The sequence below is a fragment of the Pongo abelii genome, chromosome X, assembly GCF_028885655.2.
Source record: "Pongo abelii isolate AG06213 chromosome X, NHGRI_mPonAbe1-v2.0_pri, whole genome shotgun sequence".
NCBI lineage: Eukaryota > Metazoa > Chordata > Mammalia > Primates > Hominidae > Pongo > Pongo abelii.
In genome coordinates this window covers 85,633,763-85,646,408 of record NC_072008.2, presented here as the reverse complement: position 1 = coordinate 85,646,408, position 12,646 = coordinate 85,633,763, and the positions used below count along the sequence as shown (strand labels likewise).

Below are 12,646 nucleotides of genomic sequence, written 5' to 3'. Positions count from 1 at the left end.
TTTACATCATAATGTACCATTAAGTCTATAGGAATTTAAAATCTATAGGAATTTAAAATGTGTAAGTTTGTATGATTTGACATAATTTTATGTATGAAATCTAAATTGACGTGGCTTTCATTTCTTAAAAGTAAATGATTAACTTACCTGCACATTGGGCACATGTACCATAAAACCTAAAGAATAATAATAATAATAATAATAATAATAATAATAATAATAAAAGAAAAAAATAAAATTAAATTAAAAAAAAAAGTAAATGATTTTACTTATAATTTTTATATATTCAAATCTAAACTGAAATGCAACTTATCTTTTAAAAATTCCCAGGAATTACACAGTATCATGTAATGATGCTTAAAATAATTTTGACATTTCTTACTAAAGAAAGGTATTTTATAATTTATACCAGTCTGAGCTCTAAATGATACAGTAAGCCAATTAAGTCATTTCTTCACATTTAGCTGCCTAGAATTCCTGGGTTCTGCAAGAACTGAGAAGTGAATTTTTATCTCTAGAATCATGGCTTCTGAATTAAAGTGTTGTTAGTGTATGTAGTTAAGGGAAATCTTGAAATATTAGAGCTCCTAAAATTGGACTCTCTATAATGCACACATGAAAGCTTTCTCTTCTAGAACGGGACCATCCACAAACACAATTCTACCTGACTAATAATCATGACATTTCTAGACTCTCCCTCACTAGTAATTAAACTTGGCATAGTGTCATTTTGTCTTTTGGTAATATAAACAGCAACAAATTGCACCCAGATGTCATTTTTTGCATCTTATCATTGTGAGCATAAATAAGTATCATTGCAATAAGTGAAGAAAATGAGGAAGCAAAACGGTAGGAGTTAAAAACTTGGTCCTCAGGAAAATGGAATACATGCTCCCTTTTTGGAAACTGTCAGGATTACCAGAATTTATATATCCCTTCTATAGAGGTACTTTCCCTAACTTAGTAAATAGTTGCTGAATTTCATAGAAATCTATTCACAGCATATTGAATATAGTCCTCTACATTTCGAAATCAGATAACTTTCCTGGCATGGTTTCTGTTTTGGTACACATATTATTTATCTAGAAGAATATAATGCCTTTCACTTGAAATATGTATTTAGGTGCTTTTAAAGGAAGTCAATTTTTAACCTTAAAACTGCTAAAATTTACACTTTTTACTTGCTGACATTATTAAATGCATTTTACCTGATAGCAAATCTTTCGATAAGACAATAGTTATCTAAAGTTCACTGCCTTAACCACCATTGGTTTTTTAAGGCAGTTAATTCTCAATGTCCGAAACTACCTTACAAAACTCCCAAAACCATAAAGAAAATAATTAATGTAGAAATCTCGTGCATTCAAAAAGGTTACATGTGAAGCTTAGAGAAAATTATTTACAATTCTGTTTGTTCAAATATCTGCAAACATATGTTTGTGTTGAATCTTTAATTTTACTGGGGAGAAGTGAACACTTATAATAACTTTTAAAACAAATACATACATGTAATGGCTATCTAATATCAATTTTTATTTTAAAAATATTGGAAGTGACTACTACACATAATAGAAGAATGTCCTTTTTAACTCTGATTTTACAAGTCAAAAATATGACAATGCCTGTATTATTTTTCCTTTTGGGATTAAAGCCACCTGCTATATAGACAAGTTTTATTTATGTTGTCCTCCTATGATAAAAGTGAAATTACTGAATAGAATATTAGTGTGAACACTCATACTATTTCTACTGTCATTTTCATGAAGATCAACCTCCCCCACTGATATTGGAGTTATACAAATACTAAAACAAGAATTCAATCCCATGTTTCTGAGTTCTCTAGTTGAGCCAAAGGACCAGGTGTGACTGAACCATGTCTATTTATAACATAAGGTGGACTACTTATTAGCATTTTAGAGAATGGTTCAAATTCTACCATCTAAATATATAACAAGTGAATTGTCAAAAAAATTACCATGACATTACTTGGGTTGGGTTATTCGACTCATCAATTTTAATTTGGAAATTAAGAAGAAAAATTTTTTCAAAGAGGGCCCTCTGAAGACATTTATTTCTTAGAAAGGTCATTTTATGCATTTACAGGGGCTAGTTATTTTGCTCTGAGCTACTAAAATGTATATCTATATGATACTATTTTTCTAGGATAGGGAGGTTTGGTTTATTTGACAGGCCATAAAAAACACATGCACATAAAATTCAGCTGTTCATCTATTGTCTATCTTTTGCTCTTTCAAGAGTTACATATAGACAAAAAGTGTGTTTTTGTTGTTTAAAACAAATACATCCATGTAGCACTGCCTTAAACATGAAAATTTTGAAAAAATCACCTTACATTCCCCCATAAAAAAGCAAAAGAAATTATGTGTTACGCTCAAAGATCACGAGTTACATGCTAAATTGGCTTCCAGATAGCATATATTCTAAATACTATGTTTTTTGTTAAAACTTGTAAAATTCAAGAAAAACTGTTTCCTTAATGAAGCACTTTAGAGCAAAACACTGAAATCCCAATAGATTTGCTACTTTCAATATGTGCTGAAGAAATATTCATTAAATGAAGCAGTGGGTCATCAGTAAAATTTCCAAATGCTTATTACATAAATTTTAACATTATAACTTACAGAATATAACCACCAAATGGAGAGCACAACTAAAAACAAAACGTTAAATGCATTTTATTTTACAATGGTAAAGGAAATAAATCCCAGATTAGGTTAAAATACTGGGTTTGATGCCTTATCAAAGTGGTCTTCATGAAAATATTTACCAAATTGTAGTTCTGCATATGTCCCAATCCTGTTTTAATGTTAATTTACAATGTAAATTATAGTTTTGAAAATCTTCAATAAGTGAGACATATGCACTCTTAAATCAATGTAATTTTGAAAAGTATTGGAAACTTTAAAACTTCAACAATGTTCTCAATTATATGCTTTAACTTCCCATATTTTTAAAGTTGAACGACTACTTCCAGGTAATAGATGCACTGAATAAAAAGGATTTTTAATTGCATCTGAGGCATTTTTCATCTTATTTTTATCAATGCATAACTAAACTGTGACTTTAAAGACAAACTTTAAACTCTTTAATTTGAATGTATTTTAATAGATCTTTGCTGATGTAAGAAGATGGAATTTGGGCACAGAAGGCTTTCTCAGTTTTGAGGGGAAGTTGACATTTCTAGCTCTGATATTTTTGTCTTGAATTTAGCTGGCTTTTTTCTAAATTAAATCAACTAGTTAATCCTTCTCTTTCAATTCTGTTCAACTAAATTGGGCATGAGTCACTATTAGCAGAATATATAAAACTTTAAAAATTATAAATACCCTACTTGTAGAAATTTGATAATAATGTGTGGATATTTTTGAAATACAAGAATATTCTGGTTTAAAAAATATGTATCTGTAGCTGACAAAATTTGTCTCACAGATATGAATGTTAGAATTATATTAAAAATTGCTTTCTTTTTTGGTTTTGGTTAGGTTCCTGAAAAAAAACACTTCCTAAACCAAGACTCAGTATTGCGTTTGTACAAAATAAAATGGCTACATATTAAACAGGCAAAGATAATACTGTTTCTCTTTGGTAATGGGATGTCATATGCTTTAGAGTAGGGTTTTTAAAAAAATAACTTCTATTAACTCCTTTTGGCAAAGAGGCTAGCATTCATTAATTTATAGAAAAACTTTTCCATTTACTACCCTAATGAGCAGAATGAAATAATACTCCTTCTCAAGGGAACTAGCCTAATCCTGGAGAGATATTCATACACTATTGAAGACTGATATTTTTCTGGTTGGTTGGGAGCAAAGTACTAGCTTGGTAACAGTAACTATAGAAAGCAAGCCATGAGAAATAAAGCTACAGCTTTTTCTTCAGTGATACCATCCCCATTCAAGAGGTTTAAATTCTTTCTCTTGAGAAAGTCATAGATAGCAGTTCTGAGAGCTTTGCTTTTATAAGGGAAATACATGCTTAAAATGTTAGGAGAACACACCTAGCTTTCAGGCCATTCTTCCATCAGGATTTAAAGCTTTAGGAGAATACCATAAATAATTTGCTTTTTAGGAAAGAAGGAGTTTAAATTCTCAATGGGATCAAAGAAAGCTATAGGAGCACATAGGGTATGAGATATTTCCAAATAGCTTCAGAATTCTGCTATTTAGTGTCAAATACCACTCTGGAAAATATTGAACCTACTGAATCTATACCCATGACAACACAATCATAGTCCTTTCATTTCTAAATATTTTATTGTATTTACAAATTCTTTATTTGTCAAGAAAGTGGTAAGTCCATAGTGTTTTAAAGCCTCAGGGTTCTGTGATATATAATTCTTTAAAAATATACTGATGGCCACTTGTGCTGTGGTATAAAACATCTCGGAAATATTGGTTATTTGAAAATGCCATATTTGGTGTACTTCTGTCCAATATTGTAATACAGTGAAGATAAGTTAAGCACAGTCTATAACTGGCAAATTATCGGGATACAACTGTCAGGTCATGTTGTGATAGAAAATGTGATGGTCAATAAAAACTGAAATGGAAACTCACAAAAAATCATAACCAAGTGGAAATATTGAAGTTTTCCAATGGCCTGATCCATATTAATTTAAGACAGCTCCCCTTCTGACACTTCAGGTAATATTGGTCATGAATTATTTTCATTATGGGAAGAAAATACATTTTTAATCCCACTGGTAGATTTTTCTAGCAGTATACTCGATGTAGTAAGTATATATTTAGATATATTGTAAATGTACACAGTTGTTGAATAAATTATAGTGTTATGCAAAAATTCACACGAAGAGGCACTTGAGTGGCATGTTAGAAAATGATCTTTGGTAAAGGCAAAATGAAAAACCTGCTTCATTTAGTTACAATGAAAATATTTTAACTTACTGAAATGGAATGTTTCTCAACATAAAGATGTTTTTCAAATAGGCCATAAAATGGTAAATGCTATGGCTGTAAACCTCTGCCTGTTTTTTCCTGTTTGCCATTTAGAGTCTCTTTGTAGTAGATGATGATAGAAAGCTTTCACATTCAGAGTTGGTCATTTTCATTTGTTTTAACTTATTTTGAGGGGCAAAAAACCCTGTATCTGATCTCAGTAGTAGTTGCACAGCTGTATGGTATTGTTATTCAAATCCACAAATTAACTAAATGTTTTATTATATAGATGACAAATTACTAATGTCCAGGGCTTTCCAGAGCCATTTTTTTCCAGAATTCCTTTAAACTATAGTAGGATTTTTGTATCCAACCCAATTTAACTGTCAAAAAAAATGCTTGAAAAGTCCAGGGTTTTAATGTCTTCTGAATCTGTTGCTTTTGAAATTAGGCATTTCTGTTAAGTACTGAAAATTTATTGATGGTATTATTCAATAGAAAAAAAGAACTAAATGTAACAAAGGAACTGACTGAATATAAAAAATTTGATACTTCACTGTACATCTTAATTTTAAAACATGAATCTGTCCTTTTATGTTTTAGTCAAAGATGCAGGCATGTCTAATATATTTGTCACAGTAAATTTGAAAGTCACAAGTAGTCAAAAGATTTGAAAATTATTTCAAGAGGAACCCAACATTTGAAAGTTATTATAGCTAGTCAATAACGTTTGAAAAACATTTAAAGTGGTTGGTTTATAGATATTGTATTTACTATGATGGCTTAATTGGTCAAAAATAGTTGGTAACTACTATTCCATCAACTGTAATTGAAAATAATTGGTAACTGTACAAAAACAAAAACAGATCTTGAATTTTACATTTGGAAACTTGCTTTTAAGTGGTGTTTAATTAAATCAAAGTTTCTATGGTTGCATGTGTATTTTTTAACCCATACCATTTGACCCATGAAAGTGCAGTGGGTGCTATGGCTGGAAGATAATGAGGGGTGGCTCAGATATTACATAAATAGGGTACTCTGCCTCAGTTGCAAAGTACGGAGCAGGCTGATAAAAGCAAGTTACCTTTTCTGTATTGGGTAGAATATTTAGTTCTCCAAGTACTTTCAAAGCCATCATGGTGATCAGGTGGAGAATCTGTCCTCTTTCATAACTCATGAGGCAAACGGTGCTTTCATTCACAACTCCACGCAAGGTCATAAGGTAGTCATACTTGGTCATTCCTTCACCTATGAAATGGTTGTGGAGGTATGATTCTATTTTCTTTTGCTGTTCTTCTATATGAGGAAAATCAATAAAGAATCTAGAGCACATATAACGTTCTAGGTTTTTGATTTCTGACATGCAGGCTGGCTTGAAGCCATGAACCAGCAAGTTGCAGTACTTCAGAAGGCCACCACCTCTAATCTCTTCAGGTTTCCTGGTAGATATGAGCTTGTGTTGCAAATGTGTCATTGCTTCCTGGAAGTCTCCATACATGCTTTCAGCTACCACAACAGGATAGGATTCTTTGGTTAGCTTGGCATTTTTGTCACTGTAGAAGTCTAACATGGGATCCAAAACAATTTGAAAGGAATCTACACTAAATTCAAACTGCCGTCTGAGTGAACTCACAAATTTTAGTTCTAAATTCTTCCCAGTGTTATTTGAAAGGGAGATAAGACTCCAACAATCATACCCATTGCAAACCTTGACCAATTTCTGTACGTAAGCTTCTTTCATGGTATCTGGGGAGATCTTATCCTTCTTTACACCTTTTGGTAAAAAGTCAAGTAGACAGCCTAGAACTGCATCCTTAACAACCTGAAATTCTTCATTACTTGGAAGCTCAACACCAAAAATAATGTCCAGATCCTTATAGCTGATTCCATTATGGCTTGCAAGTATGTAACTTGCTATGGAACCATTCAATCTGGCATCTTTAACAATAATTCCTTGCCCTATGAGTTGATCTTTCACAACATGAATGATGTCTTTTGGTTTTACCTCCATTGTGGGGAAATTCCCCTTTCCATGAATTGGAATTACTTCATCTAACACTTGATTCAGTGTTATAACTTGATCCCAAGTGAGACTGGTGAATCTGATTTCAGACATTGTGAAGTCAGTAGATCACTAGACAGCAAGCAAAATATTGGGAAGAAATATGTTAGGCACCTTAAAACCAATGCTAAAGCATATGAAAAAGTTAAAAATAGACTTACCCTCAACATAAATCATGATAATACTAGGAAGGAAATTACCAATATATTTAATCATGTTTAAATATAAAAGTGAAATAAAAGCCACAATTATTATGTCGAAGGTGTTAGATACATTGATGAATGCAAACAGATTTCTCAGGAATTTGCTGGAGTTGCAATGACTGTTGATATAAAATGGTAGCCTTTCTCAATCTTGCTTCATGTAAATACTATAATGATGGTATTTCTTTGGTGATACAAATTTTGTTCATGGGATAACCATAATGTATCATTGAGATTAATTATCATGATTGTAAAGTGAGACCAGATAACATGTCTCTGTGTTAGAACTAATGGATTCAATGGCATAGTGTTTACAAACAATATATATAATCTTTAATCCCAAAAGCATCAGATCACTCTCTCATATACTTTTCAGTTTCTCATATATAACTGCTCTTACTTAAAAGAATATTACTGAAGTCTTCTGTTAGAGTATGAGCTCCTTTAATTCCTTAATAAGGAAAGTACCTAATTTATCACCTCTTCTATGTGCCCAGTAGCCTTTAAAAAATGTTAGTTGAAGGAATGTCAATTTAAAATGAAAAACAAATGAGACTACTAAATTTGTACCTGAAATGAGAATAAGAATATATAAACCCATAAGATTCCTAAACTTTAAAAAATGTTCACTCCAGATTCGCAATATATTATGCTCAGATAATTTTATAGTTTAGGGAATGTTGGGAAGTTAACATTTTATAATATATGGTAACACTATAAATGCAAGTAGATATAATTATGTTATTATGTATAATCGCAGTGATTATATGGATCTTCAAGTACGCTAATAAGCTGTCTAAACAAATAAATCTAGGAAAGTAAATAACATTCAACATGGACATAGTTTTGGGGTTAGGCATTTGTTCCTGACTTCCAGAAATAAAAAACAATATGAAGCCTAAGACAGATTTGTGTGGACAGTATTCATATTTTGCCTATCTAAGGAGCTATCAAAACAGAATATAAATATTTGAAATTTAGTATTATGTATTTCCCTAGTAGAACTAGAGCAAACAGAATCATCTTATTTGACATCTACATGGACTACTTTGATAGTCCATGCATTTTGCAAAAGGCCAATTAAGCAACAGCATATCTGTGTTAGTGAGAAGGAAAAATTAAACCTATTCTGTTTCTCTGTATGTAATCCCTAGAAATATGAACTACTGACTGAATATTTATTTTTATTATATGATGAAATGACCCATGAAATAGGATGCTTGTTTTAAGCCACTTTAATGACTAATGTTTATACAGTTTGATCAGCTACGTGAATATCCAAATCGATTCTTAAAGATGGATGGACCAAACTGACTACATATCACGCTTTCAGAATTTGGTAATTTATCTATCAAATGAAATGATCTATATAGCATCTTAGGACACTGGAAAGAGCAAGATGCTACATGAAGTGATACAACATGCAATGAGAACTGGCAATCTTATTTTCTAGTTCCTTCTCCTGAAATTATCACTGAATTATTAGAAGCTAACAGTTTGTTATGCTCAAATTCTCAATCTAGAAAAGGAATAGTTCATAACACTGGCTGGCTTCATGTAAAGGTTTTAGGAAGAAAAACAATTTACCTAATAAATATTTTTTAAGTATCACATATAAACTATAAGATTTTAATTTATGATACAGCAAAAGTTCTAAAATTCCTTCTTCATGTGCAAATTTGTTTTGCAAATATATATTTTCCTTTCCTTAATGGCAAATTTCCATTGTCAATATCAGTAAAAATTTTAAAACATTCAATGGTCAAATCCTAGGCCTACAGTCTCCATGTAAGTCATCTATGATCTGAAAATAAAGGAAAACATTTATGTTGCCATATTGACATTACTGAAATTATGAAATTCTTTCCCAAATAAAAGTTGACAGGACCTTTATATACAAATAAAACCATCCAGAGACTTAACTAAAATAAATAATTGCCAAAATGCAGAAGTCCTTGATCAAAAGATATCCTTCAAACCAAGAAATAAGAAGCCCTACTTAATATCTTGGATCTGTTCCTAGATATCAGAGAAGGGAGAAGATAGAATTTTGTTTCCCAAACAGAATGGCAGTAAGATCTTGCAAAGATAAAAAAGTGGTCCAAAATTTAACTTCACTTTATACCAGGAAAGTGGTGTAGAAAAACTGTCCATCAGTGTGCAACTTTCCAATTGCCACTTAATTATCTATGCTAGTGATTTCCAAACATTCTAGTTTTTCAATTACCTACAAGCTTTAAAAACACACATATAAAATAGTTTAGGCCTAGTATTTCATAATAATTACAGAAACAGTGACAACAACTTGCTAGGATGTGGAGAAATGGTGTCCTTGCGTGAGCAACACATTATTCAACTGTCTAAATCAAGGCTTTAATAACCAGTTAGGTTTTTTTTAACCTTTCTCTAGCCATAACTATGAAAGCTTGTTTTTGGAATCAAGTCTATTTTATTGACATATCATTACTAACTGACAAATTCTGAGTTACCATGTCACTAACTACCTCTACTGTTATATAAGAAAATGAAAATTACAAATTTTTAAAATTAGCCCTAGAAATAAACGTTAATTATGATAAAAATTTGTGATACATATACACTCAAACATATATATATATACACACATATAGACATATATAAGCAAAAAAATATAATAAAATACATGTCACAATGGAGTAAATATAAGTGATTTGTACTGATCTGGAATCTATACATGCCTCCAAAAATGCTGACCTCTATTAACATGAATAATCAAGATTTGACAATAATGTTATGCTCCTTTTGGCACAGCTACTGCTCATTTTCACATAATGTACAATATCAATGTAGTGTTATTAGTACAAATTTCCAATATGGCATTAAAGTAAAAGGACTTATCTTAATGTGTAGATTATGGCTCCATACTTAACCGCATACAGTAGAGTCAATCACCCATATATCAAAAACAGCACATTAGAAAACTTGTTGGGAAACTTAATTTGAATTTTCTGAAGCAAAAAGTATGGCTAAATAGAAACTTTGGATGAATGTCATGGTAAAGGTGGAAAAACTGCAACAAGCCACCCACATTGCTTATAATACTGTCCTGGGTACAATCCAACTTTTAGTTACTGAAAGTGTGTTTATTAAGTATGAATTATAAAGCTACATTTTCATGAGCTAAAATTCCAAATTCAAGGCGAAACTCTTCAATAATTTTCCAAATAAACCTCAATAGAAGCACAAAACATGAAATTTCTAATTATCGTTTTCAAAATGTGGAGATCAGCAGTAGTTCACACTGCAGAATATTTAAATCTTGTTTGGCTCCCTGTCTTCTCCCGATTTACTTATCCTTTAAGCTAACATTTTTCCCATCTAGCCTAACCTATTAGTATGCCTGTAATGTATCTGACTATAGTCAATGCCAAAATCAATACAAAGTGGTTTCCATTATTCAACTGGTTAAATTCATCTGGGAATGCAAAGCAAAGCAAGCAATTTGCCAAGATATCACAAAAGACTATGAATGGATATTTGTATAATAAATAAAATGTAATTGTTCTCCCTATTACAACTCTATGTTCCCTTTGACCATGGGAAACATAAGAAGTTAGCCACTCTTTACCTGTCTATATTAATATTAGAACTATATTTTCAAAGACAATGAGAAAAGACGTCATACTTACATTGAAAGGATTGCTTTCAAGAATGCAATATAGCTGAGTTAAAATGATTATTCAGTAGATCCTTCAGTGAAAATAGTAATTTTCATATTATCACTGAATAAAGTAATACACCAACCAGAAAAACTGCAAGATAATAAAAACAAAAATAAAGTTATTTAATAGATATTATATACAAATAATATAATGATGCCCCATGGCCAACAGTGCTGCAAATTATATACATACATACATACACACACAGACACATATATACACACAGAAGAAATGATAAAATGATTGCTCTAAAATAGTGGTTCTCAAAGTTTAACATGCATTAGAATTACACAGATGGTTTGTAACTCTAATGCATGTTACAATTTGACAACCACTATTTTAGAGCAATCATTTTATCTGTGTGTAAACACACAGATTTCTGGTTCCCACCTCCAGAGTTTCTAATTTAGCAGGTCAGATGTGGGGCCAGAATATCTGCATTTCTAATAACTTCCAAGATGATGCTGATGCTGCTGGTCAGGGAATGACACTTTAAGAACTGCTACACTGAAGAAAACTGAGAAGAAATGGTAAAGGAAAAGTAGTCTCAATAGCAGTTCCTAGTCCCTCATATTTTGGCTATTTCCACTTAATTTAAAACATTACATTAAATAATACAGAAAATTCTAATCAAAGTGAATGCTCTTTTAAGCCAGAAACTTTTGAAAACATTTCAACAGTGCAATATTGTTTTCTGAGCTGGACACTAAGCCCAGTAGAAAGTCTTTCTAAAGCTTGTATTGTGGTCCTAAATCTAATTAGTTCCCTTACCTATAATAAATGATTGTATATAAAAATGAATTCCTGTACTTTAGAAACTTTCAAGTTATATATCCATATATACCTACCTATAGACAAACAAACAAGATTTTGGTCTGAATGTATTATATTTTACCAGTCTAAAGAAGTATTAAATATGATTTGACTATTGGAAAGAGGTATTAGATATTTTATTTGACACATTGCATTTGTTTCCAAGAGAGAATATTAATGTTTGTGAGAAATAACAGTTCAGTATTTAATTAAACAATGATTTACTCATAACTAACCATTATCCCTTTAAAATACAGATACCTATTTCAGAAAAAAATAGTATTTTCTTATATCAAGAATAAAAGATTATGCTTATCAAATAATATCAATTTGATGTTTCCATACTGTGTTCAATAAGATTGTAGAACACCCTGAATAGTATACCGCCATAAAAAAACTATAAAATAAAGTGTTAATCATCTCACGGAAGTGTCTTGCATTGTTTTCACTCAGTCAAAAGTAAAGCCTGTAGTATTACTTTAACCCAAAAGAAAACTACCATTGGTATTTTACTCATTCAATACTGAAAGGAACAACAGTAAATAAAATACTGATTTTGATACTTGTGGGCCAATAAGCCAGGCAAGGTTAGAAAGATCCCTCACCCAGTCATTAACTTTGTGTCTGGCTCCATGATGAAAAATGTAAGATGTCTACTGTTTTGTCATTTTGCTCTTCAAAAATAAAGTTGTGATATCAGTTAACTAGTTGGGTGCTCAAATCATATTATTTTAATAATTGTTGGGAAATATAGAGGGAGCTGTAAAAGGAATAAAGCATTAAAATAGTTATGTAGCAATAAGAGAAACCCTTTTAACCAAATTATCTTAACAGTGAAATTTGATTTTCTTTTCAACTATCAACACTGCAGATAATTTTTTTGCTTGTTTATTGTGCTAACCCAAAGCAAAAAGATATCAAAGATAGTAAAAGCAGTAAAAAGCAAAGCAA

The 12,646-nt window shown here is 31.1% G+C and overlaps 1 protein-coding gene across 1 annotated transcript in view; it reads right to left on the bottom strand.

Annotated features, from left to right (window-relative positions):
* Window positions 1-4,264: 4,264 nt before the first annotated feature.
* The window catches only part of TENT5D (terminal nucleotidyltransferase 5D), a 105,457-nt gene continuing 97,075 nt past the window's right edge, over window positions 4,265-12,646 (bottom strand). The window contains exons 4-5 of the mRNA XM_024240963.2: window positions 10,850-10,972; window positions 4,265-7,050 (exon numbers count right to left, since the gene is read on the bottom strand). Of these exons, the coding sequence (XP_024096731.1) occupies window positions 5,902-7,032 (1,131 nt within the window). The 5' untranslated portion in view covers window positions 7,033-7,050; window positions 10,850-10,972 and the 3' untranslated portion in view covers window positions 4,265-5,901. The remainder of the gene's footprint in view (window positions 7,051-10,849; window positions 10,973-12,646) is intronic.